Here is a 26,660-nt window from a genome sequence, read left to right as displayed (position 1 = left end):
GCCAGGGCCGGCTCTGCTGTTCATCTCATCTGCAGTGGCAGAAACACTGCAGAGCTCCAAGGGTGGGGACACTCGGGCTTTCCTCCTTCCCTTCTCTTTAAATCTCTGAAAACTGGTAGCACAGAACCCCAGAATAACTTTGGTGTTGTTGCTCGGGAACTATGGGTGACAAGGAAAACAGGCTGATAGGTTCCTGGTCCCACGCCAGACAAACCGGCCTCAAAGCCGCGTTTTCGCACGCCCTGAGCGCGCTCGCTGCGGCAGCACAAGGACCCGCGGCTGCTGCCAGAGATGGGGACAGACCCGCTCCAACCAGCCGGAGCAGCTGCAGGTCTCTGTCAGAGAAGCAGTTTATTATTTAAAGAGGAAGAGCAGTCATGCCTATACACATGGAAGGGGGAGCACCCACTACTCCACCTGCCCAACCAGACAAGCCTGGCGAACAGCAAAGGAGGCACAGGGAGAGCAGCTCACAGTTCCCCAAACCAGAGGGAGCAGGGAGAAGGGCCGGCCAGAAAAGAGTGAAACAGCGTGGTCCAGACATTCGCACCGTCTGCCTCCCAGGGACGAGGCAGACGGGACGGGACAGAGGGAGGCACTTTGGTCCCTTCTGAGAGGTGCTTGGGGGCCCAGCCTCTAACAGGGCGCACACCATCTCTGCAGCATCTGCGCCAGCTAAAGCAGACAGCGACAAGACACGAGCTCCTACAGCACACGCAGCATGGGGCAAGGGCGACCCAGGCCTGGGTCAAAGCTTTGGAGACAAAAAGGCATTCTGAAAGGTCTTAAAAATCCCTATTAGAAACCATTTTTGCATGGGACACCACAAACACTGCCTGTCCTACAAGTATCAAAGGCTTCTGGACAAGCAATGCCCCGATGAAGCCCTGATGCTGGTATCACCCCTGCCCAACAGGGAACAGCAAAGCCAGGGGCAGTTTGCACCAAGCCCACTACAGGGTGAGAGCCTCTTCTACAGCGTTGCGCTGCCCCGCAGCTCCCACGAGCCCGGAGCCAGGGATGGGGACACCAGCGTTCAGAGCGAGCACTTTTCCTTCTACAGAAAATAAAGGGCACGGAGGAGACCGATGGCCAGCACAGCCAGACTATGCAGCCCGTCAGTTCTTCTTGCTGCCGGGGCTCTTATTGGTGAACAGACTGACTTTGCTGGCAGATGCCACGGACAGCGAAGGAGACTCCAGTTTCACCTTATCCAGCAAAGTCTTCTTTATGGCTGCCGGGGAGATCGTCTCCTGGTCTGCCACATGCTGCAGCTCCCTGCAATGAGGCAGTAGGAGAGAAAGACATAGCAAAAGGAGGAGACGGGGAGTGTGGGGGCAGGTTCTGCAGGCGCGTCGGCACCTCCCAGGTGCCCACCTTGTCCGGATGCACGAAGCCTCAACAGCGTTGATCAGGAGCGAGCGAAAGCCACCGCTCTCCAGGAAGTGCAGGGCATGGATGGTGGCTCCTCCGGGCGAGCAGACGTTGTCCTTCAGCTGACCAGGATGCTGCTCAGATTCCAGCAGCATTTTGGCAGCACCCTGTAGCGAGGAAAACAGCCATCAGTGCTCTGGCTGAGGAACCGACTGTCAAATACTCCTGTTCTCCAGTACCCAGAGCAGCACCTAACGCAGCGTGCAAAACTGGGCTCCTGCCCGAGGGCCACTACCAGGCTGCCAAAACTCTTTCCAGAGCTGAAGAAGCCTGCAGAGGAGTGACGGTTCCCCAGGCCCACCTGCAGATTGCTGCTGACATCTCCTGCATCCCTCACCCGAAACTGCCGGCAGCCAAACCCAACACGGTTTGGCAAGAGAACTGAGATCATTTTGAACGGTGCTGTGCAGAATACACCGCGCAGAGCAGGCACAGCCCCAGATGTGTCCTGGAGGTGGAAATACTGACCAGCAAAGCCTGTGCTCCAAGTCGCACCGCCAGCCTGCGAGGAAGCCCCATCTTCACTCCCCCATCCGCCAGAGCATCCAGGGCAGTGAATGCCTGAGACCGGACAGAGGAAAAACGTGACTCGGTGTCTCTACTCCAAGACTGATATTCTCAGGGAGGAGAGAACCCAGCGCGCCAGGATCACACCATGTCCCCTGTCGCTGACACACTTGACGAGAGCCGCCTCGGGACTGCACAGGGGCCGTGCCAGGCTTCCCGCCCGCTGGTTCCAGCTCAGGAGTGCGGGGGTGCGAGAAACTCAGCTTCCATGTCATACTGACTACAGGCCCACATTTTGCAGCACGGACATGGGTGGGCTGGACTGGATGATCTCCAGAGGTCCCTTCCAACCCCAGCCCTTGTGTGCTGCTGTAAGCCTGTGACACGTGGACACTGCACACCAGCTGTAGACTCCAGACTCATCTGATTGATAACACACCTTTGTTGTTGACCCAGACTGGCTATAAGCTGGTTATGAACTGGACACCTGTATTGCATGTCCCATCACGAATGTGACAAGAAAAACAAGAAATGACAAACTGAAGTTGCACAGGCTTTCACCGCATGCAGAGCCTACGGCTCTCCCCAGGAGTGCCACAAGTTGAGGAAGCAGCACATACATACGCTGGGCCACTGCCACTGAGCCCTGTTACGGCGTCTATCAGGTCCTCTTCCACCTCGGTGCAGAAGCCAACACTGGCCATCAGTTGCTCCAAGAGCTTCCCGTCCTCCACATCCGCATGAGTCCCAGTGGCATAGACTGTAGCGCCTTCCCGGACAATCACAGGGGTGTTGGTCATACACCTGATCACTTTTGGTGTGGGGCAGAAGGTAGAGAGTTTCTTAGGGCAGAAAATTATTCGAGAAAGAGACAAAGAAAGGAAGGAGAAAAATGAGCTTTAATGCATGTCTGGCATACCAGGCAGGCTGTCTAGGAAGGGACTCCCCAGGGGCAAGAACAACACAAGCTGAGGGAAGGGCCTCCTGTATGGCAAACTCTCTGCTTTGAGCCAAAGCAGCACAACCTCAAACGTGAAGTCTTCTGCAGTACCAGCAAATAGGAACGTGGGCAGAGCTGCCATTGGGAACAACACCCTGAACGCCTCGTTCCCACCTCAACTCACAAGTCCCAAAAGCAGCTCCTGCAGACACTGAGCACCAGGTCTGCAGAAACTCGGGGGAGATGACCCACCTCTGCTGAGAGAAAGAAGATCTGACAGCACCTCATGTAACAAAAGACCTGGCACAAAGACTTTCTCTGATCACAGGCAAAGGTGATCCAAGCAACCAGTTGGCTGCAGCACGAGTTTGATCCTAGGAAGCACAAGCGATGTGTGTCCCTCGCAGCAGCTCCCAATGGGCCGGAGCAGCAGGACCGGCCCAGGCCGGTGTCTCACGGGCCCCAGCCCCGACACCCCTCACCTTCTCGATGGAGCTAATGGTGACACCGGCCGCGCAGGAGACCACGATGTGGCGGGGCTCGATGTCGGGGCCCACTTCCTCCAGGATGAAGGGGATGATGGGCGGCTTCACGGCCAGGAACAGGACGTCGCTGCTCTTCACCGTGTCCTTGTTGCTCACCGTGAAGTTCACGCCCATTTTCTGCAGCGGTTGGGGACAAACGGCACCGCTGTCGCCCGGGGCGGCCCGCCGGGGGGAGCGCCGCCGCCCGCCCGCCCGCACTCACCCGCAGCCCGCTCACGGTGGGCAGGTCGGTGTCCGGGGAGCTCGCCGTGATCTTGTGCGCGGCCAGGATCCCTGCGAACGGCACCGCTGTCAGCGCCAGCGGCTCGGCGGCCCGGCGCCGCCCGCCCCCGAACCCACCTGCCGCCGTGAAGCCCCTGGCCAGGGCGAAGGCGAGCTGCCCGGCGCCGATGAACCCCACGCTCATGGCGGGCGCAGCAGCAGCAGCAGCAGCAGCAGCAGCAGCAGCAGCAGCCGCAGTCCGCGTCCCGTTCCCACCGCCCCCGCCGCCTCCACGTGGCCGCGCGCCGCGCAGAGAGGCGGTGCCGCGTGGCAGCGGGGCGGGGCGCCGGCGTGCAGCAAATCGGCGGGCGGCGGGGCGTGGCCTCGGCGGTCTCCCTCCAATCAGGGCTGAGGGGCGTGGCCACCGGCGCGGCGCTCGGCAGCTATTGGCGCAACCGGCGTCGGGTGTTGCATCATTCACCGCCTACGGGCGCCGTGTGCCACGCCGCGCCGCCAGGCGGCGCTGGCGCCCCGCCGCAGCCACGGACGGCAGCGCGCGCCTTTCTGGAAGGTTCGGGCGGCGCCTCCCGGGCTCCCGGTTCATCCCGTTATCGGCCCCGAGCGGCCCGGCCGGGGGGCACTTAGTCCCCGGTGCCCCCCCCGGCGCTCGCCCGCCGCGGGGCCGGGTTGTGCCGCCGGGACCCGGGGTCGCGGCAGCCCCGTGTGCCCGGGACTGCAGCTAGATTTGCTGAATAAAGGGATTTTCCCGCGACCGAACCGGGCTGTTGTGACCCGGTAGCCGGGCAGGCGGTGTCGCGGCGGGACCCCGGGCGCCCCTGCAGAACTGTCACCTGCCGCGCGGGTCGGGCTTTTTCTGCTCTTTGCCTGTTTGTTCCTGTTCCATTGACAAATGAGCCTCGGTGTGTCCGGGACGGGGGTGCCGGACACCGAGCCCGGCCTGCAGCGCCAAGCCGGCCCCGGCCCCTCGGAGGTGCCGGTCCCTGTGAGTGCGCTGCGGGCCGGCTGCGGCACAGCCTGCGGCTCCAGGCGGGCGCCGGGTGCTCGGGAGCGCGGGCCGGCTGCGGCACAGCCTGCGGCTCCAGGCGGGCGCCGGGTGCTCCGGAGCGCGGGCCGGCTGCGGCACAGCCTGCGGCTCCAGGCGGGCGCCGGCGTTCCGATGCCAGTTTGCCAAAGAGCATTAGGGGGTCTTAGGAAGCCTGTTTTATGGCAAGTTACTTGATCCCGATTTATTAATTAAGGGGAAAGATGAGCTCTGGAAATGAAGGAGGTTTTAATTAAGTGAATCACGACAGGGCTGGTTGGTGAACTCACATTAAGCAGATATCGGATGTTCTCTGCCCTAGATTGGGTAATCTCATAGTTTCCAATGGTTAGTGTTTTAACCGCTGAAGCATGAGGTTTGGGGTTGTTTTTTCCTCCTAAAAGAAGGGATTGTTGTCCACACAATCTTTTTTTGCCATTTTGACCATGCTAACATTTTTTGCTCAGTCTTTGGCTGGCAGATGAGAAAGCTAAATCTGAACACGCTGTTCTTGGCAGTGACTTGTCTTCTCGATGATTTCCGTGTTCAATCCTGTTTCCTCCTTATTGTGAAGACACTAAATGTTACCCCCGTTGTCTCCCAGTTACCTGTTTCTCTTGGGCCCTTCGTCACGTCCCTGGCACCGGATCAGTCGCGTAGCTGAAGAGAGCGTGAGCCGTCTGAGGACCTTGGTGACCGCGCTCAGCACCCGAGAGACTCGCGGTGTCGCCCTGGGGACCAGCGGCCCCGCCGGGGCACCTGCCGTGCGCCCCCCCACGGCCACCGGCAGATGCTGTCGGTAGGAAATATTCCTGGGGTTTAATTCTATAGCAGAAGCCATGATGGTCCTCAGTCACCTGTTTGTGTGTGACACGGCTTCACCTGGGCAGGCTGACTGGTTTAAAGGAATCAGTCAGAAGCACGCAAGGCTCCTCTGTGGTAACCGCCCTCTCTGTGCAGCGCCCTCTCCAACACAAAGGCATTTCTTTTCCCAAGTTAGAGTTTCTCATTTGTACAACCCCTTCATTTGTTGCGTGGCAAGAAGTAAAGCTCTCCGGTCGCGTTTTACGTGGGCAGGCGGTGGAGCCGGGTCCTGCGCCGCCAGCTCCCGCCCCCCTGCCCGCGGGACGGCGGGACAGAACCGCCCGGCGCACGCCCCGCGCTGCTCCTCGACCCCTTCCCTGGGCTCTTCATCCAGCTGCTGAGAGCTGCTCCTTTCCTGGGAGCAGAATCAGCCAACACAACCTGTCCCAAACGCTTTTTCCTTTGCTTTCCAAACCCTGTACAAAGCACTGATGAAAAGTGGATTTCCTTCCTTTTTCCTGAGTGACTGTGCTACAAGGAATGTCAGTCTGAGGTCTTGGCTGTCTTGTCTATGTACTTTTTTGGGGCTATGTTCAGGCTTTAAACATCACAATGAATTGAGCTGTGCTTTCCAACAGAAAGCAGAAGGGCTACATCTGGGGAAATCAAAGCTGCATGGAAAGCCAGATGAAAGTACACAAATATCTGGAGATGTAGTGAGTCTGCCCTTCAGCTTTAATTTGGTTAAAAAATGAATCTTGCTTCTGACAGCCACCTACTTCAGATATTAATCAAACCAATCTAGTCTGCTTGCTTTCTGCACGAGCACTCGGAGCACTCTGCTTTCTCCCTGCATCAGAAAGTCCCATTTCACCCCGTGCAGCCTGGAGCCTGAGCCGCGCACCGTGCGGCTCCGGAGCCCGCGCTGGCCGGCTGGGCCGGGGCCGCGCAGCTCGGCGGGAGAGCCGGGAACCCGGCGCCTGGTCGAGCCTGCACTCCCCGTTTGCTGCCATCGGACACAAGTTTTGTCACATCCCATCCCATCCGCGAGCCCCAGTTTGGGCTTTTATCCAGCACTGCAAGAACAATTCATCTCCACATTCCTTTCTCCATTTCCCCCCGCAAATTTATCTTTAAGCTTTCGGGAAAATGTTATTGACATCAATACAAAGAAACGGTGGCGTATGAACAGAGACAAAGCACCTGCCGAGGTCCCTTCTGGTCCCGCTTGTGCGAGGACGCCAGGTTCCGCTCGTCGTTCCGCGGGTCGGCTCTGTTCTGCACCGTTTCACGGCTGTACAGCCCAAATCCACACATTTTTGGTTCTGCAGTGACTTGGTGTTGGCTAAATAGGAACATCCCATGCTTGAGGATATTATCTGTGTGCGGTAAACTGCAAAGGAGAGGAGGGCAAAGGACTGGTAATCTTGAAAATACTATTGCAACTGTGAAGTTCTCAGAAACGTCCCGACTTGAATTTCCCACACTTGCAAGCATTTTGGGTCTGACCACACAGCCCAGACCAACCCAGACCGCGAGGGTTGTTTCCAGCTCCAGAGCTGCTGTTCCTTGCTGCAGCTTTTAACTCCCCCACTTCCTGGGTAGTCACTCGATTACAGCTCAGTGTTGGGAACAGTTTCAAAGTCCTCGGTGTCCTTGCCGGTGGTCGGGGTGAGCGCGCGGGCGGCGTGCAGCGAGCGTGCTGCCGCCGCGGAGGAGCCGTGGCGCAGGCTCTGCCGGGCTCCGAGGCCGACGGTGCGGGTGGGGAGACGGACCCCCGCTGCAGGTCCTTCATTTGCTGCTCTGGTCAGGCTTAACCTTGGTTGATGCTTTTCGTGCACGTCCCGATCGGCGCCGCCTTCCCGCCTCAGCCCCGCGGCTGCTGCGGCTCCGCAGCGGCAGAGCCGTCTCAGAGGTGCGAGACGAAGCGGATGCGCTGGGAGTACGCCAGGTCCGCCACGTAGAGCAGCAGGTTGACGTAGGTGAAGATGGCGACCACCAGCTGGCTGTCCCAGGGGCACTTGCCCTTGGCGCAGGCGCCGGGGCGCCGCGGGGAGCCGTACTTGCTGTCGAAGCAGAAGACCGGCCAGATGACGGCGGCGCTGACGTACAGCAGCACGGCCCCGAGGGTGTAGACCACGACCGAGCGCTCGAAGGGGAACCACGGCAAGGCCGTCCTACCTGTGACGCTGAAGGCCACCACCACCACCGTCACCACGAAGCAGAAGCTGTAGACGGCCACGCACCACTGCGTCGCCACGTGCTTGCTGTACTGGCTGTCATTTACCAGCGCCCCGAAGATGATGCAGGCCACAAACGCCTGCACGATTTTCAGGAGCCCGGAGACGGTGGCCATGTAGCTGGTGACTTGTCCCGGTTTCGCCCTGGTGAAGAACACCTCGGCGGCGTACGCGATGAACAGGAGCCCCGCGAAGACACTGGCTGCGATGCGGAAGTCTCGCACCTCACAGCCGATGGGGTAACAGCCCAGCTGGACGAAGTAGAGCGGGTAGATCACCGCGGCCGTGACGGACATGAGCGTGGCGAGCATGGCAAAAGCGGCCGTGAAGTTTCCCCAGGAAATGCTCAGGCAGCTGTGCAGGTGCGTGAATTCGCAGGTGATGATGAAGACAGTGATGGCGAAGCAGAAGGTCCAGACGAACATGCAGAAAGTGCCGTACGCCGCACTGAATCCCCCCTGGTGAGCAACCAGGCTGAACGTGGTGCATCCAAACGTCATCTGCAGCAAACGAGCGATTCCCACAGGGGACGTCACGGCAGCCGTGTTCAGATACGGCCCTCCCGTGCTCTCCATCATCCTCCCAGTCCCGCAGACAATGCCCTTCAGGATCCCCGGACGCCCTTTCAGGCTCCTGCTCCTTTGTCCGAGCCACTGCCGGGACCGGCCTGGCGGAGCGGCAGCCGAGTCCCCGCCGCTCTCTGCCGCTGCGGGAGCTGCCGCGCGAGATGCTGCGTGTGCGTCCTGGCAGCCTCGGCTGCTGCGGGGGGGGACGGCTGCTCTGCCCGCGGCGCTGCGATCGGCTCTGCCGCCGCGGGTCTCAGACCTGCCCCGCGCCTGCTCCCTCCGCCGTCTCCGTTCCCCCACGGTGGCCGACGGGATCACTTTCTCCCCGGAGGGTGACATTTATTCCATTTTAGCTCTGCAGCTGTGGCTCTCTGCTGCGCCGTTTGCAGGCACCTCGGTGTATAAATAGGGGCTATATTAATAGTCCTGGAATGAGTCCTGCCCCCCTCAACTGCCATGAGCTGCTGTTATTTAACACTGAAACTGCGAGCTCCATCAGAGGCTCCCGATTATCATCCTGCCGTTCCCCTGACGCGTTCGGGTCACTGAACCCGCCGCTGTCCCCCGGACCCTGGGCCGTGGCGGGAGCTGCGGCCGGAGCCCCGGCCCTGCGGGGGCACGAGCCCCGTGCAGGTTCGGCCGGGGCTGCGGTGAACGCTGACTCACTGCTGCGCTTGGCAGGTGTTGACCTGCCGGGCTCTGAGCATCAGCCAGGGCGCGAGGCTGCGGCTCCCAGCACTGCACCTCGCTGCCCCATGAACTCCTCCCGTCTCTATTTTACTTATACAGGACCAGTTATTCTTGTATCTCTGAATGCCAAAACCAAATAAAATTGTAAAAAAACCAAAACAAAATGATAAAACAACAACCAAACAAAAAACCTGCTTTGATATTCTTAGCTCTGTTTTGGAACAGAGATTTCACTCTGCAGTGTCAAACCCTCCTCCTGCTCCATCAGGGCTTGCCGCAGTAGCCATTTCTGGCATACATTTCCCAGACTTGGCCTCAACCCAAAAGTCTCTTCGTTCTAATTCTAAAAGCCCCTGAAAAGAATTCTGATGTAGTTTCAGAATGAGGAAAAGAAAAAACACAACACAGTAGAAAAGTTCCTTGCTCAGCTCAGCACTGCTGGCTCCTCACCCACCGGCCAGCACGGCACCCACTGGCACGGACACGGGGCTGTCCTGGAGCTCAGCACCACTGCAGGGGCCCAGCCTGACCAGGGCCAGCCCAGAGCCTCAAAACCCTTCAAATGGTTCAAGATCATCATCAGCTGTGCTGACAGGGCCTGTAACTTCCTAACTGGGAGTTGTCATCAAGCCTCATGCTCGGTAACAACAGTAATTGCTTAATATCATTATTTCTTATTCCTATATTAATGTAATTATGTGACACCCAGCAATGAATTGCCACGAGACACCAGATACTATAAAGAAGAGCTGACGAGAGCGCCTTATCCTGCACAACTGCTCTGCCAGCTGTATCACGACACTAACCTCAGATTTTGAAAGAAACAGCAGCGAAGTTGCACCTGGCGGGGATTGTTCTGACCTGGAGTCACCACTGGTGTGACTTGTGCTGCAGATGCGCGGTTGTACCCGCAGAGCAGCGGCGCTGGCAGGCGGGGCGGCCGGGACCGGGGACCGGGCAGGGTCCGTTGAAGCAGCGCTGCTGCCAAAAGCCGCTTGGGCTGCGGCTGTGGCTTAAGATGAGGGACAAACGGGACACACGTGGGTGACAGCAGGGTTGCTGACGGGAAAAACCAAAGGCCACAGCAGACCAGCAGCTCGCAGTCAGCATCTGGGAATCCAGGGATAACTTTATGGGATTATTCACATGACAACAGTACACATTTTGTGGATGTTACGGCAAAATTATACCTACCTTCAGCTTTGTCACCATCTCGTAACCTCACTGTCTCTTGCACAAGAACCCCTCCCACTTTCCTTAACAAGGCCTCTGGCCTGAATGAACAAAACATGCATTCATTTGGGGTGGAAGTTGAACAATTAACATCACAACAACCAGGAAATGCAGCCAGAGCCAAGCAGCCGCAGGTGAAGCTCTCACTGGGTCTTGCCCTTCCCGGCTCCGGCGCTGCTCCGTCACCGCGGCAGAACTCCTCCAGGCTCCGGCCCGGCGCCGGGGTCCGGCCGCGGGGCGGGATGTGGCCGTGGCTGCCGGGCTCTCGCCGCCCGGCTGGTCGCTGCTGTCCCCGCGGGTCTCACCGTGCTCTGTGGCACCTAAACCAGCTGAAATCACAGGCGCCGCGTTTCCTCTCGAGCAGCAGACGAGGCAGCGGCTCCGCGCTCCCGGCTGCTGACGAGCCCCGTGCCCGGGTCTGGACCTGTTCGCATACAAATCTATACGTCCTGCTCTCGGCTTGTGACTTCTTGTTTGCATCTGAATTCCGTTCAATCATGTGATGCTTTTGGAGACAACGTGTCCCTCTCAGAGAGGAAGCTTCTCCTCCAGTCACAGGATCTGAGAGTACAAACACATGGTGCTGTATTTTCCAGCCTTGCCCTATTTTGAAAGCGCATGGAATTTTTCTAGAATCAGGCCCTAATTTTCTGTGGCCTACACGTTGTGTAACCACACAAGCACAAGCAAATGCAAAGTCAGTACCAAGAACTGGCGCAGAGTGGGTGTAAATCCAGCCCCGTGCAGGTTGGTGTGCACGGCCGTGCAGCGTGGATGTAAATCCAGCCCCGTGCAGGTCGGTGTGCACGGCCGTGCAGAGTGGATGTAAATCCAGCCCCGTGCAGGTCGGTGTGCACGGCCGTGCAGCGTGGATGTAAATCCAGCCCCGTGCAGGTTGGTGTGCACGGCCGTGCAGCGTGGATGTAAATCCAGCCCCGTGCAGGTTGGTGTGCACGGCCGTGCAGCGTGGATGTAAATCCAGCCCCGTGCAGGTTGGTGTGCACGGCCGTGCAGCGTGGATGTAAATCCAGCCCCGTGCAGGTTGGTGTGCACCGGCCGCCACTGCAGCTTCCCTGCAGCTGCCCCGAAGCACCGAACGGCCGCCGGCTCCCCAGCCACATCCCGGCCCTCCCTGCTCCCCTCCCATCGCCACCAAAGGGGCTTCCCCGTGTTCGGGGGGGGTGTGTTCACAAACGACTAGAAGAACAGAAATACGTTGGCACTTGTCTTGTTCTCTGCCTTTTGTGTTCCAGATTTCCCCGTTCGAAGACAGGCCGGACGGCCTGATCAAGTGTTCCTCTCACTAGCACAGACAGAGGCCTTTGCTGCATCTTAACACACAACACTCTGAACACCCGGCAGGCTGAGAATGCTGCGCAACCGTGCAAACGTCAGGTGCCGAGGGACAGTCTCTGCACTCAGACCTCCTATTTCAACCTCTTCGTCAGAGAAACGACGACAAAGCCAACGGCAAGGGGAACACTGAAGTCTAATTATTACAAAACATCAAGACCACCCGCAGTCCTCTCCCAGGCACAAGGTGATCATCAGGTGATCATCCAAATGAGCAGCATATACAGCTTTACAAAGGCATACCTATGGTTCTCTGGTGAGCCCTTATAAATAGCGTTTTACATATTAAAATAAATATGTCCACGTTGCCAAAGTAGCAAGAAGTTTCTTCGTTATTTAAAAAAAATATGTTACAAAACAATATCATTTATATTTCTTGCTTAGTTTAAAAAAGTAATAAAAAAGTCATTTTATAAAATAATACGGAAGTAAATTGAGTACAAGAGCGTCCATCCCTAGCACGTGTCCTGCGTTCGCACGTCACGACTCGTGAGACGCCGAACTCCAGGAGCCATGTAACCGTTCCTTCGCTTCTGGCCGGACAGAAGAAATCCAGTGCTTGCTTCTTCACCACTTGTGTCCAGTCTACGATGTAAAATCACGGCAAGGGAAGAAGTCCTAGGCCTGCGGAAGGTTATCATCGCTGCTGCTCGCGGCTGCGCTGCTCCCGGCCAGGCTGCCTCGCGGCACGCGGGACAGCGCGTGAACGGCGTCTGGCGGCACCGCGTTCCGGTCAAATAGTGTAAGCAAGAAACTGCCTTTTTTTTCCTTGACACATCCTAAGTGTGCAAGAGTGTGTGAGCACGTGGGCGTGTGTGAGCACGTGGGCGTGTGTGAGCTCGAGTGTGCGGGCGTGAGCGTGCGTCTGCCTGCGTGAGCGTGGGAAGAAAGGGCCTGGAGTCTCCTCCCGATCTCACCCTCTGCCCCGTCCTAGGTACCGCTGCTGAGCATCCCCAGGAGCTTGCTGGGCTCCAGGCCCTGCTGCTGCGCCATCTTCTGCACATCGAAGCCCATGTGCATGAGGAACTGGATCACGTTCATCTCCTGCCCCGTGAACTGGTCCCGGATGGTGGGGCACGAGGGGTTGCAGTGCGGCCAGGGACAGCTGTCGACCAGCTGGATGGGGCAGCCCTTCAGAGCCACCTTCCCGTTCCTGTTGCTCTCGTGCAGGCTGCGGTCCCAGCAGTGCAGGGCGCGCGGCAGCGACGTCCCCTTCACCTGGATGTCCGTCCAGTGACTGAAAAGACAAGCGCGCCGGTCGCACCAGGCGGCCGACCCGTCACCTCCCGCACCGCCTCCCCGCTGACCTGTCACAGCACTGCAAAAACACTCACTTGCGGGTAATGATCTCATGAGACAAACAGGCAGGAGCAAAGCTGGCGCTACGGGAAAAAGAAACACGGATTGGGTCTTGGAATGACAAAGTAACTCCTGCTAAACAGAACCTGCCACACTAGGCACAGGGTGGAATTTTTGCTGCCCTGACTGTCATGACACAAAACCCGTCTGGACTGGCCAGTATCCAGAAGCAAAGGGGTTCCATCTGCCTAACAACGCAGCCCCGCAGCAGCAGACTCCCGAACGCCTGCCCTGCACGGGGCGAGCGAGGCGCGGCAGCGGCTCCTCCTCTGCTCCTCGTCAGCTCCGCACGTTTGGCCACCGGCGCTTCCCAGCCCGTCCCTGCGGGGCTGGCGGCTGCCAACGGCAAGGAGCCCCAGACCCACCCTGGAGGCAGGAGAGCAGAAACGTGTCCCCATCGGTAACAAAGGGCAGCTGGTAACTGTGAAGCTGGAAATTACTGTCCACTTATCCAGACACGAAAAATACAAGATTATTGATGTGTACTAACTAATAGCTACCAAATTTACAACATCGATTTCTGCAGGGATCTGAGAAATGCTGCTAGAATGCTGGTAAGAATGTCTCCTAGAAATCAATGTGCCAGACTTTCCTCGCTAAAGCCCTTACGTCACGTCCTTCAGGGTGTTCCTCAGCTCCCTGCCCAGGTTCTGGATGTACAGCCACTGCCCCTCCTGCACAGGCTGCCCGGTGAGGTGAACGTTGTCCACAGTCAGCTGGGCCTCGTCAAACAGCCACTGGACAACAAAGACCGGACCTGCGGACACAAAGGAAACGGAAAGGGAATTGCTCTAGGTTAGCTCTGGATACGGAGGAAACCCTAGGATACATTTGATCTCCCTCCTCTGAGACTTACATCGAAGCGTGGGGTAAATCTTGTATCCAAAAAAGCAGTTCCATTCCTCTCCCTCTTTAAACTGCAGCTTGCAGCGTTCAGGAACAATACCATTCCAGTATCTGGAAGACAAAGCAATAACAGAATGGAAGCCGCAGCATGATCGTAACGACGGCCTTTCCGTATCCCGGTCGATTCCTGTTCTGGTTAGAGCTGAGCTTACTGACAGCAGAGTTCTTTCTTGGCTACATTGTCCCATAAACACATTTTGCAGCTTCTACAATTGCATGCATTCTTTTGCACATCCAGATTTGAAATTACTGCCTTTTCCAATAAAATAATTGAAAAACCACTGATGTAGGTGATAAATACCCTTTAAGGATCAAAATGAAGGGACACAGAGAAGGTGGACGTCATCTCCACACTCTAACCCCTTACAAAAGTGTACATCAGAGCATGATTCTACCTTATTCCTCTTCTGATGGCTTCTGTTGGCGCACACGTTATGGTGTCGATGCAGTCGGTTCTGCGGTACTGCTTGTTGTCCAGGAACCACCCGGAGTCCGCCAGGCCCCGCACCTGGACGCCGTGATGGCCCATCTCCTGCAGCTGCTGCGCCACGCGGTCCACGTTCAGGAGCACCCCGGTGCCCCCGGCGCTGCGCGGCAACGAGGGGCGGCGGTGAGCGGCTGGACGCGCGTCCTCAGCAGCCAACAGCCTCACCCATCACAGCACAACGCGCGACTCGCTGCCCGTCACCCAGGCGTTGCCTTGCTCGGCACAGCACTCAAATAATGCCAGTGCTGAGTAACAACCTGACACTGCAGAAAACAAATCCTGCTCTTGCTCTTTCTTCTGGGAGATATACATATGCATGGCAGCACTGGCAAGGGGTTTGGCTGCTCAAACAACGGAAGAATCCGAAGTGAGACAAACTCTCCCCTTACAGCTTCGGTATCACAGCCCCGTGCAACACGCGCTGAGTGCAGCGCAGCCTCCTGCGACACAGCGTGACCACAGCAGCCGGCCAGGCGAGCCTGAGTTTTGAATTCAGACGCCCCAAATCTATTCACAGGACACGTGTGTCTCCTGGCGCTGGCCAACAGGAGCCAGCGTTCTCGATGCAGGGAAGGATGAACACATTCCTTCCCTCTGGCAAAGCTTTCCGCCTTGTTGGTTTTTAATTCATTTTCTCAGAGGAAATAATATTATATCACGCCCTGTTGTACCACTCCAAGGAGAGAACCGAGAAGAGGCACAGGGGCTGCCGTGTCAGCGCTGCCGCGCTCCGGAGCGCCTCGGGGCCCCCTCGCTCGCGCTGGCGCCGCAGCCGCCCGCGGGCCGGGCGTACCTGCTCCCCGCCAGCAGCAGCACCTTCGCCGTGCTCAGGCCTCTTCCCACCAGCTCCTTTATAACCTCCTGAATGATCAGCGCTCCCATGAAGGCGTATTCATCTGCAAGAGAGAGCTTGGTGTCAACGAAACTGCTTCCTGCCCAGGCTAAGACTTTTGCTTCCCTTCCACAAATGTTTAAGAACCTTATGAAGGGATTATGAACCTGAAACCAGGCCTGTTTTCTCCACCAGTCTCAAGCACATCTAACAAGAGACACTCCCCCCTGTACAAAACAGCCTTCCATGAAAGCAAGTGCATGGGGTGACTGGGACACGCACCTTCCTACAGCAGCGCTTAGAACCGGGGAGCTTGGAGGAGGAAAACCAGGCAGCGGGCGCTGGGAACACACACGCCTTCCCGCCCCCTGGAACCCCAGTTCCAGCTCACTGCACCCCACTGTCCCCAGTTCAGACACGCAGTGCTGCGCAGAACGCGACACCTGCAGAAACCACTACCCAGCCGCGTCTGCTGCAGCGGAACCGCCTCGCAGGAGCCAGCACACGTTACGGTGCAGGGAAAAGGTCCCTCACTGTGGCAAAACGTGTATCTGCCTTATCCACAAGAGGCTGGCTCCTCAGCGCAGGAGTTAGCGGAGAGCCACACTGAGTGGCGCCACGTCTGGTTTAAGGCCAGAGCTCAGAGAACCACCCAAAGAAAAGCGCTGTACGTCTGCCTTCCAGTGCCGCTCACAGGGCATCTCAGGTCCAATTCTTTTGTTCACAGCAGCGTGTATCAACAGCAATTCCACTCTAGTCAAAGAAAACCCGCCATGAACAAACAAGAGAACTGGGCCCCGGTGCTTCTATTGACATGACTGCACCCAAACACCGATCCCCGCGAAGCTGGGAAACCCAGAGAAGTACATGAGCAGAACAATTCATCTGCATGAAATGCAGCTTAACCTGAAGAGGACGCCTTTAGGCACTCCAAGAGCTCCGTGGTCACCAAAACAACAGCTGATGAACTACTATTTGTTTCCCAAAGAAACCTGCAAGACACTTTCAGGCTGAGGCGACAGGTCCTGTCAGAGGTCAGATCTCCTCCTGAGAGAAGCCTGAAGCTCAGTTCACTGCACTTGCCTCTCGGGCCAGCAAAGCCAAAGTTGCATGAAACAACCCGTGGTTCCTCAGCTACACCACTGAATTTGCTGTGTGCTGGAACCTGGAGATTCATCTGAAAGGAATTTCGTTCCTCTGATCCTTGCATACTGCATCAGTGCGACGACTCTGCAAGCAGCGGCTCCGAGCTGTGTCAAAACAGCCTGAGCTAAAGAGATCAGGATGTTTTATCTGGAAGTGGCTTGATATTCTTTCCTGCCCTTCAGCAAGAAAAAGCCTGTTCTTCATTCACGCAGTTTCACAGAAGTCGGGCCATTTCCCTAATGTGCGATGTCTGGGACAGCAACAGCCCATCAGCAACACTCACTTTTCTCAGACTTGGAGGAGGCACCACTCCAAACATCACTTGAGCAATACGGGATGAATCTGTAAAAGAGAGCTGTGTGAGCACTGACGCGCTTTGACACGCAGGAGGGGCGAGGAGAGGGTCAAGTAAATGGAGGAAAATAAACACCGGGGAGGGGAAAAGGGAAGAGTTTCTTGTCCAGTTAGACAACCCGCCTTCCTGCACACCAAGTGACAATTACAACTGTCTTCAGTTTTCTCCTGAACGCCGGTAGTCAGTTACTGACTTGACTCAACCAACAACCCGTCTCACGTCAGCCTGAAGCGCTGAGCTCCGTGCGCAGAGCCGCGGGCCCGGGCTCGCGCCGGCCGCCCCGCGGGCGCGCGGTGGGCGCCGTGCCCAGCGCTCCGCCTGCCCGCGCGGGGAGCGCGGACTGAACCGCCGCAGCTTTCTGCGAGAATGAAGTTATCTTCCCAGTTTTGTCTCCAGCTTGCAGAATGAAAATTAACATCCCTCTCTTCCGCTTTTCCCACAAATATAGATGCATATATAAACTCATTTCTCTTCTTTGAACTGGAAGAGCTGCTCCACATCTCTCTCAAACTGGCAAATGTGTAACACACCACCAGCCCACCACTCATGCCAGTCTCTGAGAGGCTCCCTAAGCTGTCCCCAGTTTCTCTTCCTTAGGTCACCCCACAACTCCAAGGAGACCGGACTAAAGTTTCCCCAGCCCTTGCCAGTGCTACTTGTCAAGAGAGATGAAACAGAACGAATGAGGAAACATCCCATTTCCTTTCACAAGTGTTATTATCTGGTTTTGTAGCGTTCTTGCTAGCCTAAAAGGCAGGAGTTGCTGTTCAAGTATAAACATATTTCCCATCATTGTCCCTCCTTACACCATGTTTGCGTTCCACCAGTGGGGATTTTCTTCTGGTTGTGACGACAGGATCCCAGTTCCTGCAGATGGGCACAAAGAAACAAGAAATGCACAGGTGACAGTCTGTGACTTCAGGGAAATGGCACGAGCCTCACGTGGGATCCCTGACCATGCAGAAAACAAACATCCACAATGAAATACTGGTAAGGAACATTTTCAGGATTTGATTTGTGTTGGAGACTCAGCCTGTCCAGAAGCCTCTTGTAGCACAGAAAAGAACCTGTTACACGTACTTAAAACTAAGCACCTCCCCAGAAACCAGATCCTGGCAGGTGAACTCCAAAATATGCAAGTATAGCATCTGAAGAACCGAGGTCTGGGCGTTCAGAAAGCCAGAGCAGAAGCAGAGAGAAGAAAGGGAGAAACTCAGCATTTCTGTGGTGACCAGGAGCCTGGTTGTCCAGAGCACGGGTGTCCGGGTGCTAACTCCACCAAAAATGCTACGTATGCTCGAGGTGTGCACCAAATGTACACTTGCACACCGAGCAGCGCCACTGTTGGTTAAGGGAAGTTGTGCAATGGCAAATGGCAAAAAGGTGGAACCATGCGGCTGTGGGTACAAACCCAGACAGTGAATCTGATTCCTCTCCGTGCACACAGGGCCAGCCCTGCCACAGGCAAACGCGCACAGTGCGCGCGCGAGAAAGGGCACCTGTCTTGACAGACAGATTAAGAGGCCCCAGAACAGTTTTTCTGACAGGGTTTCTTCCCCGTGCGGGCGGTGAGCCCTGGCACAGGCTGCCCGGAGCAGCTGCGGATGCCCCATCCCTGGAATTGCTCGAGGCTGGGCTGGACGGGGCTTGGAGCGACCTGGTTTAGCGGGATGTGGCCCTGCCATGGCAGGGGTTGGACTAGGTGAGCCTTGAGGTCTTTTCCAACGTAAACCATTTTATGATTCTACAATTAAGAGAAACACAAAGTCTCTCTAAAAAAACCAAAACCCAAACCCACAACTCTGAGGATCCCAGCAGGTTTTTGAGTACATGCATGCATTTAAAATAAAGACAGCACTTTGGCCAAGTCGAGAAACCAGCAGCGTCTGCCGCTGCAAAGCGCCCGTCCCAACACGCGCGCACTCCTGCGCTGCTGTAAGCTTCTCAGAGAGGACAGGAGCAGCTCGCGCGGGGGCCTCATGCAGGAGCGGGAGCCCGTCTGTGCCCGTCAGGCTGCGCGGCACCCGGTGGACCCCGAGCCGCAGGACCGGGGTCCCGTCCCCACGGCGCAGCAGGGCCAACTCACCCACGCGGGTCGCAGGCCACTCCCTGGAGCTCATGAGCCTTCGCATGGTCTCGTAGCGGCTGTCGCAGTTCTCCCTGTTGAAGCAGTACCAGCCTCCTGTGAGGGAGAGAAGGCTCAGCCGCCCGCCCGGCAGTGCGGCCCGGAGCGGAGCCGGGGCCGGGGCGGCCGCTCCGCGGGGTCGGGGCACCGACAGCAGCCGCGGGCCGCCTGCCCGCGCCCGGCCCCGCCCGGCCCCGCCCGGCGCGGGGGACCGAGGCGCCGGCGCTCACCTTCCAGGAACAGCAGCCACCGCCGGCTGCCCTTGGACTCCTTGAGGTAGTACCTGGGGACATCCAACCAGGAGGCGGCGGCGTTGGCGGAAGCCGGGCCCGGCCGCAGCGCTTTGACGCCCGCCGGGCGGCGGCGCCGGGGCCGCGCCGGGTGTTGGGGCGGAGCGCGGGGCGGCGGGCCGGGCCGGGCCCGGACGGGACGGGACGGGCGCAGCACCGGGGCCGGGGCCGCCGCCGCCCGCGAGCCGCCCGCTGCACCTGTCGCCGCCGCGCCGCGCGCCGCCGCGCGGTGGCGCCACCGCCCGCGGGGCCGGGGCGCGGGGGACGCGCGCGGCGGGGCGCGGGGCCGCCGGGGCCGCGCGGAGCGGGGACTCACCCGGCCGGGCTGCCGTCGTTGCAGGTGACCGAGGCGTTGTGCAGGAGGTGCAGGCGCAGGTCGTGCGGCAGCGCCTGGGCCGAGCAGGGGTACAGCGACTGCGCCAGGCTCTTGACCTGCGCCATGAAGCTGTCCATGTTGCCCTCCACGGCCGTGAAGTCCAGCGGGAAGCTCTCGGCCGCCGCCGCCGCCTCGCCGCGCTCGCGGGCTGCCGGGCCCCGCCGCCGCCAGCCCTTCCTGCCCTCGCCGCCGGGCCCGGCGTGCAGCAGCCCCAGCAGCAGCAGGAGGTGCACGGCCGCCGTGCCCATCGCCGCCCGCCGCCACCCGCCGCTCGCCGCGGCGGCAGCCAGCCCCCGGCGGCGGGCAGCGCCGCCCGCGCTCCGCCGCGCCCCGCCGCGCCGCCCGCGGGGATGGGGGCCGGCGGCGGGCGGCGAGGGCAGCGCCGACGACGAGGGCTCGGCGGCGCGGCTGCCGGCGCAGGAGCCCGCCGCCCGCTCCCAGGCGGCGAGCATGACAGAGGGGCACGGAGTGCGCGGGGAGCGCGCCGGGGGCGCCGCCAGCCCGGGCGCCGCGTGGGGCAGCAGCCGGCCAGCCCCCGCCCTGCCCTGCCCTCCGCCCCCTCGGAGCGAGGCGGAGGGAGCGGGGGGTCTGCGCCGCGCTGCGCCGCACCGGCACGGCGGGCCGCTCCGTCGAGGCGCGCCCCGCGCTCGCCGCCGCCGCCATCGCCGCCCCTGCCGGCGCCGGGGCCGCGGCCCGTGGCGCCCGCCAGCCCCGCCCGCGGGGCGGCGGGGACACGGAGCGTCCTCTCGCCGGGAGCGGCTGCGGGGGTCGGGCCGAGCGGGGACCCGCACGTGGCGGCCCCCGCGGCGGCGCCCCCGGTCCGCCTCCCCTCCCCCCCCTTTCCGCGGCCCCGACGGCGGCTCCTTCCAAGCTCCACGTGGGCGGTGCCGCCCGCCCCACCCCGCGGGACGCGCCGCCCCCGCGCCCCCCGGCCGCCGTCGGCGCGGAGACCCGCCCCGGGGGTGGCTGCGGAGCCTTCACGGCGGGGCTGGTGGGGGCTGCTCGGCGGTGCCAGGCTCCAGCCGCGCCCCGGCACGCAAGGGGTATCCGAAAACCGGGAGACGGTCGTTTGGCCCGAGACAACGGCGTCCGGTCCCCGTAGGCGCTCGCGGGCTACCGGGGCGAGCACCGGGATGTTCCCGGGATGGGGATGCTGGCGATGTGAAACGAGGGGCCGCGGTGGCCCCGGCTGCGCTCAGGGACGCTGAACGGGGCCCTCCGGCAGCGGGGAAAGCCGGGGGGGGGCCGCGCCGCCCCCGCTCGGTCACAGACGGGCAGGGCGGCCCCTCGCCCCGCCCGCAGCCCCCGTGCGCGGCTGTGCGGGGCCCTGCCTGGCTCTGCTCGGCTCTGCCCGGCTCTGCGTAGCTCTGCGCGCCCTGCCCGGCTCTGCGTGGCTCTGCCCGGCTCTGCGCGCCCTGCCTGGCTCTGCCCGGCTCTGCGCGCCCTGCCCGGCTCTGCGTGGCTCTGCCCGCCCTGCCCGGTTCTGCTCGGCTCTGCGCGCCCTGCCCGGCTCTGCTCGGCTCTGCGTGCCCTGCCTGGCTCTGCGTGGCTCTGCGCGCCCTGCCCGGCTCTGCGCGCCCTGCCCGGCTCTGCGCGCCCTGCCCGGCTCTGCTCGGCTCTGCGCGCCCTGCCTGGCTCTGCCCGCCCTGCCTGGCTCTGCGTGGCCCTGCCCGCCTCTGCGTGGCCCTGCCCACCTCTGCGTGGCCCTGCCCGGCTCTGCGTGGCCCTGCCCGGCTCTGCGTGGCTCTGCCTGGCTCTGCGTGGCCCTGCCCGCCTCTGCATGGCTCTGCCTGGCTCTGCGTGGCTCTGCGCGCCCTGCCTGGCTCTGCGTGGCTCTGCGCGGCCTGCGCGGTGGTCCGGCTGCGGCCTTCGCGCTGCGGGGCTCTTTGCCTTGGTGCTCTTGGCAGCTCATGAGGTTCCCCCCCATCAGCTCTACCTGGTTATTCCCAGGTGTTTGGACATTTCCAGTGATTGCAAAAAGAATCCTGGAGAAAAAGCCATGTTAACCTCTCATTACCACAGTGCTTGTCATCTGTGAGAGCGAGGAATGTCACAGGAGCTCTGTCCTTATTGCAGACCTCGCTATTAGAAACAGAGAAACAGGAGAAACAGAGAAAATGCTATGCTTTGAATAATTTCATCTTTGTGTAGACACCATAACAGTAAGTTCATGCCCCTCAACAGCCCTCCACAGAGGAGCAGGAGACCAGTCTGTCTTTGCCAGGAAATGTAATCTCTCTGGGATGAGAAAAGGTGAAAATAGAATAATCTTAAAATAGTAAGCTTTCTTACTTCTAGATATCTAAATTTGGTAGAGTTTAACTCTTTGACGTGTTGAACTTCAGAGAACATCAAAGTGCACACCGAGTTTAGACGATTTTATAATGCTGTCATTCATCACGAGAGGTTCGTAAGCTTCAGTCTCTCGGGAACAGCCGCCCTGCGTTAGGAGGGTTGGGCTCGTTGGAGGGTTGGGCTCGTTGGAGGGTTGGGCTCGTTGGAGGGTTGGGCTCGTTGGATGGGTTGGGCTCGTTGGAGGGTTGGGCTCGTTGGATGGGTTGGGCTCGTTGGAGGGTTGGGCTCGTTGGAGGGTTGGGCTCGTTGGATGGGTTGGGCTCGTTGGAGGGTTGGGCTCGTTGGAGGGTTGGGCTCGTTGGAGGGTTGGGCTCGTTGGATGGGTTGGGCTCGTTGGATGGGTTGGGCTCGTTGGAGGGTTGGGCTCGTTGGATGGGTTGGGCTCGTTGGACGGTTGGGCTCGTTGGTCGGTTGGGCTCGTTGGACGGTTGGGCTCGGTGTGCACGGAAGCTCAGGGGAAGCTGCGAGACTCCAACTCCTGCTCCAGGCACTGAAAATTCGGCGTTTTTATTGCTGGGAGTAAGACACGTAGGAGGCCAGTGAGAAATTTTGAATGACTAGGAATTATGCTAAGGGAGATGCTGTTTTCATTTAATGCTTTTCAAAATGAAATATCCTGCATAATATGTTCCAGTATGTCCCAATGTACTTCAGTTCTGTATCTTGAAGCATGTTGGACTGTGCTATCCAATAGCAAATGAGACAGCCTGAAGGTCCCTCGTGCTCTGCCAGGACCAGGGCAGCTCCAGGACTTGCCCCCTTGATGTCTCCCTATCAGAAATGAGAGGATCCCCCAGAGTGCTGTGCCAGCTCTGGTGCCCCAGGAGGTCCCCTCAGTGCCAGCTCTGGTGCCCTGGGAGGTCCCAGGAGGTCCCCTCAGTGCCAGCTCTGGTGCCCTGGGAGGTCCCAGGAGGTCCCCTCAGTGCCAGCTCTGGTGCCCTGGGAGGTCCCAGGAGGTCCCCTCGGTGCCAGCTCTGGTGCCCCGGGAGGTCCCCTCGGTGCCAGCTCTGCAGCCCTGGCTCCGCTGCACTTCCCTGGCTTGTTTCTTGGGTCTTGGGTCGATCCAAAGTGTGTTTGTGGTGTAAGTTGCCCCACAGAAGAGCCCTCACCATGGGGTAGACGCTGCTTGGGCACAGTTGCGCCAGCGTTGTCTTTCCTGGCATCAGCAGGGGGGTCAGAGGAGCTGACAGGGCACCAGGGCTCCTGCTCACCCTGCTGCACCTTCGTGCCCGGGGGGAACCACCCCCTCCAGCGTCCCCACGGTCAGTACCAGGTACTGTCACTGCAGACAGGGGAACCGCTTTTCAGAATCATGGTTACTGTGATAAGTAACTGTGGTTCTTTATCATATTTTGGGTGTTCACAGTTAATCTTCTATCCGTTTGAAAGAAAAAAAAAAAGGTGGGTTTCCATGCTTTATCGATAGGCAAATTAGCATTATTCTCTGTGTTGGCATGTGACAGAATGCAGAAGTGCCTAACGCCAGGGGTATGTACCTAATGCAAAGCACTAGCTGCCCAAAAGGTGATTTCAGAGAAGGGTCGTTCTGCAGCTTGTTCCCTGTAACCACTAACGAAATGCTGAGAAGCTGTCGGCATGGTGGACGTTGTTGTGCGGAGGCTCACCTGGCAGGTGTGCAGGCGTCCTCTTGATCCTGACAGCGGCAGAAATCCCGATTGTCGAGGGTATTTTCAGCTAGTCCCTAATGAGCTCCTCTCTCTTTGTAGCACTGTAATGAACTCCAGGTTGTGGTAACCTCCCCCTTCTTTCTCTCCTGATGCTTCTAATTTCAGATAAATATTTGAGATGAGAAGTGGCTCTGGGTATGAAATGTGACCCTTAACCCCCATGCAACGTTCTGATTATGACATGCCATTAAAAACTAGATTCATCTCTCTAATCCCGCAACTTGGAAATATTCAGCTCAAATTACATCGGTGTCTTTTTAACAGGAGCAACATTTCTTTACGGGATGTGTCACTTTCAAATGCAAAATAGGAAACAGCTGCCTGCTTCAGACATCAAACAGGAGCTACCCCCATCCAGAAACAAGACCAGTTTTGGGGCTCCACGAACCCAACATGTATCTTTTAAAGTTGAATGGCTGCTCCACCTCAGTAGCTGAATGATCACTGCAGTTAACGTGACCGTGCTTGTTTCTTCTTCGTGCTTTCTGTGAAGGTATTAGTTGGTGGAAGGACAGGTTACCTTAACTCTGCGTCAGACACTTGCAGCGTTTTGGATCTCTACCCTGTTTCAAACACCAAGAATGACTTGCAGACCGTAGATATTTGTTGCACCCTTTGTAGGCAGAAGCGTGAAAACTTTCAGAACCATCTTGCCCTTGAGTTCTCATGCCTCTTGACATGTGTTACAGCCAAAGGCAATTTAAAAGGTAGGGAATTATAAGAGATATGTCTCTAGACTTGTGAATGTTGCAGAGATGGTAACAGAGAATGATTAATGATTGTTTCTTAGTAAGACCTGGGAACACCAAGGAAGAAGCTCTAAACCAAACAGCATTAGGTACTTGTGTCACACAGCACAATTTAACTGCGGCATCCATTTCCCTGTGATCGTGTGGATGCCAAAAGCTTCGATGGGGTCAAAGCACGGCTGGGGAAGTTGATGCAAGAGAAATGCATCAGATAAGATCAGATGTAAAGACACAACCTCTGACTCGGGGAGTCTAGAAGATGCAGATGGGTGAAAACTGGCAGCTGATACTGGGGAGAGTACAATCGCAGGGCACCCTGCTGTGCCGCTGTTCCCGCTGCGTCAGAGGCCGCGCTCCGAGCGCCGCGGGGGGCCGGTGTCGCCGTTCTGGTTACGCTGCTCGAAAAGAGCAGCCTCGAGAGGATGGGAATCCACGACCTCCTCAGAGTATGGACAAGGTTCTTTGCTACATAAGCGGAGAACTGACAAGCAGAAGGAGGAAGGTGGTAACACCTCCATATAGAGCTCTCATTAGTATATTCACAAAGTTCTGTAGCTGCTTAGCTAAAATGGTAAGAAAAAAACTGCACACAGACGACTTACAGGATATTGACATACGATTGAAAGTCATTCAGCTGATACGGACAGACAAGTTGCTCATCAGCCTTTCTGTGCTTGTACGTACAGTTGGCTGTACATACAAATCCCTTGTCCATCCCAGCTCTGAAAGTAACGTCCACCGGCTGGAACCATTTAAATGTGTTTAGGAATTACAGACGTGGACTGGGACACGAGTGTCCTGAACACTGCAGCTGTATGAGCAATGTGACAATACTTCCCAATGGAGTGAACAAATGTAAAGACGTTCTAAGTTCTGTTTTTAAACAATGCACTATACACCAGGAAATCCTTTATTACTATAGCTACATCTTATTGAGCAGCTGTGCTGTTGTGTGGGTTCAGGAATCCACACGTGTAAGCAAGGGGATGTTTCTCCATCATTAGAATTCCCATCCTCTTCTTTTTCTCCCTTCTCACACATGCTGATATGGTAAAAAACGAGCACGTGTTATCTTTACAAGAGTGTCTTTCCTTAAAAGGATCTTTTTGCCTTGTAAGCCAAGCAAAGCAGACATTTTTGTGGGCACTGGGGGTGGTGGTGGGGACTTAAGCTTAACATATATGATAAATATAGAAGAAGTAGAGAAAATATTTGGCATGTGGTAACAACTTAGGCTAAATAAATTCCAGTGGTTACCCAAAGTAAAAGTTTTCTTATGATAGCAAACAAAACAGACTGTAGTTGAATCTCTGAGAATGCCTTTGTCACTGAGAGGCGGCCCTGAGTCTGCAGAGGAGGCTCCTCGGCCGAACGAAGCCCCTGCGCAGCGCTGTCGCGAGGGAACGTCCGCGCGGCAGCGAACACAGCAGTTCGCAACAGCGCTGACGCTTCCCCACGAGCGCCGCTCGCGGTCCGCGGGCGCGGTCCGGGCCACCGCTGCCACCGCGGCCCGGGGCGGCGGCGAAGCGCCCGAGGAGCGGCTGGGGTGCTGCGGCACCACCGCGCGGGTGCGACGAGCGAACCCGGGTCATCTCCTCGCGGGCCAGGTGACCGAGCATCACGCACGAAGCCCAACGGAAAGAGCCGGCGGCTGTTCCACGGGGTCGGTCCCGCAGCCGCCTCGGGCGCGTCCCCGGGCGGGCTGCGGCGGCCCCGGTGCTGCTCCCGCCACGCGGCTCCCGCCCTCGCTCCGGTGCCGCCGCAACCGCCCCGCGCACCCGGGCAAGGCGAGCGCGGCCTGGGCCCCGGGCCCTGCGCGGCGGGGCGGGGCGCGAGCTGCACCAGGGCCGGCCCCGGGCCCGGCCCCGCCCCGGCCGCGCGGGAGGGAAGATGGCGGCGGCGGGCGGGGGGGGCGCCGCCGTGTCGGTGCTGGCGCCCAGCGGGCGGCGGGTCACGGTGCGGGTGGGGCCCGGCACGGTGCTGCTGCAGGTGGGTGCGGGGCGGGGCGGCGCGGGGCGCGGCGGGGCCGGCCCTGACGCCTGCGTTCTCTCCGCAGGTCCTCGAGGAGGTCTGCAGGAAGCAGGGCGGCAGCCCCGGCGAGTACGGCCTCAAGTGAGTCTCACCGCCGGACGCCTGGGCCCGTGTGTGGGCCCAGCTGGACACGGCGCCGCGGCGCCGGGAGAGGCCCCGCCCGGCCCGCCCGCGGCTGCTCCCGGCCGGGTGGGGCCCGCGCTGCCGGTGCCCGCGGCCCCAGGGCCGCCGCGAGGCCCGGGCGCGGCGGGAGCCGTGGCGCTGCCCGCCCGTGGCGCTGCCCGCCCGTGGCGCTGCCCGCCCGTGGCGCTGCCCGCCCGTGGGCCGTCCCGCAGCGGGCGCGGCCGGGCCGGGGCACGGTCAGCGTGTGTGCGGCGGGTGGGTGTCCGGAGGGGCCCGGGCCCCG

General features: G+C 59.0%; 4 protein-coding genes across 9 annotated transcripts in view; 1 reads left to right on the top strand and 3 right to left on the bottom strand.

Annotated features, from left to right (window-relative positions):
- Positions 1–326: 326 nt before the first annotated feature.
- Positions 327–3,895, bottom strand: PYCR1 (pyrroline-5-carboxylate reductase 1). Of its 3 annotated transcripts, XM_082066979.1 has the most exons (8): positions 3,766–3,895; positions 3,629–3,699; positions 3,364–3,543; positions 2,562–2,783; positions 1,903–1,995; positions 1,378–1,541; positions 1,164–1,278; positions 327–1,057 (listed from the first exon to the last, which is right to left on the bottom strand). In XM_082066979.1, exons 1-8 carry the CDS (start codon positions 3,830–3,832, stop codon positions 1,037–1,039), a joined length of 933 nt encoding a protein of 310 aa, XP_081923105.1. In that variant the 5' UTR covers positions 3,833–3,895; the 3' UTR covers positions 327–1,036. The 3 variants fall into 3 exon arrangements, with proteins under 3 accessions (XP_081923105.1, XP_081923104.1, XP_081923106.1); XM_082066978.1 differs by having other exon boundaries at positions 327–1,278; XM_082066980.1 differs by lacking the exons at positions 3,364–3,543; positions 3,629–3,699; positions 3,766–3,895 and adding an exon at positions 2,861–3,127 and having other exon boundaries at positions 327–1,278; positions 2,562–2,752.
- A 1,015-nt stretch (positions 3,896–4,910) lies between these two features.
- On the bottom strand, positions 4,911–10,962 carry MYADML2 (myeloid associated differentiation marker like 2). The gene is made up of 3 exons (XM_082067278.1): positions 10,164–10,962; positions 9,776–10,079; positions 4,911–8,672 (listed from the first exon to the last, which is right to left on the bottom strand). The coding sequence occupies exon 3, from the start codon at positions 8,616–8,618 to the stop codon at positions 7,383–7,385; it is 1,236 nt and encodes a 411-aa protein (XP_081923404.1). The 5' UTR covers positions 8,619–8,672; positions 9,776–10,079; positions 10,164–10,962; the 3' UTR covers positions 4,911–7,382.
- A 717-nt stretch (positions 10,963–11,679) lies between these two features.
- NOTUM (notum, palmitoleoyl-protein carboxylesterase) lies at positions 11,680–20,284 on the bottom strand. The gene is made up of 11 exons (XM_082067155.1): positions 19,372–20,284; positions 18,996–19,048; positions 18,727–18,822; positions 17,447–17,507; positions 16,569–16,627; positions 15,101–15,203; positions 14,216–14,407; positions 13,771–13,871; positions 13,524–13,671; positions 12,890–12,937; positions 11,680–12,792 (listed from the first exon to the last, which is right to left on the bottom strand). The coding sequence occupies exons 1-11, from the start codon at positions 19,881–19,883 to the stop codon at positions 12,486–12,488; spliced, it is 1,680 nt and encodes a 559-aa protein (XP_081923281.1). The 5' UTR covers positions 19,884–20,284; the 3' UTR covers positions 11,680–12,485.
- A 5,478-nt stretch (positions 20,285–25,762) lies between these two features.
- Positions 25,763–26,660, top strand: part of ASPSCR1 (ASPSCR1 tether for SLC2A4, UBX domain containing) — a 35,996-nt gene continuing 35,098 nt past the window's right edge. For 2 of the 4 annotated variants that reach the window (XM_082066887.1, XM_082066888.1), the window contains exons 1-2: positions 26,080–26,212; positions 26,280–26,335. In XM_082066887.1, coding sequence (XP_081923013.1) covers positions 26,114–26,212; positions 26,280–26,335 — 155 coding nt within the window. In that variant the 5' untranslated portion in view covers positions 26,080–26,113. Of the gene's footprint in view, positions 25,887–26,079; positions 26,213–26,279; positions 26,336–26,660 lie in introns of those variants that run through there. The other 2 variants (XM_082066890.1, XM_082066889.1) reach the window with 2 other exon arrangements.

This window comes from Streptopelia decaocto, assembly GCF_964273445.1.
Source record: "Streptopelia decaocto genome assembly, chromosome: 16".
NCBI classification, from domain to species: Eukaryota; Metazoa; Chordata; class Aves; order Columbiformes; family Columbidae; genus Streptopelia; species Streptopelia decaocto.
This window is presented reverse-complemented; position numbering and strand designations above follow the sequence as displayed.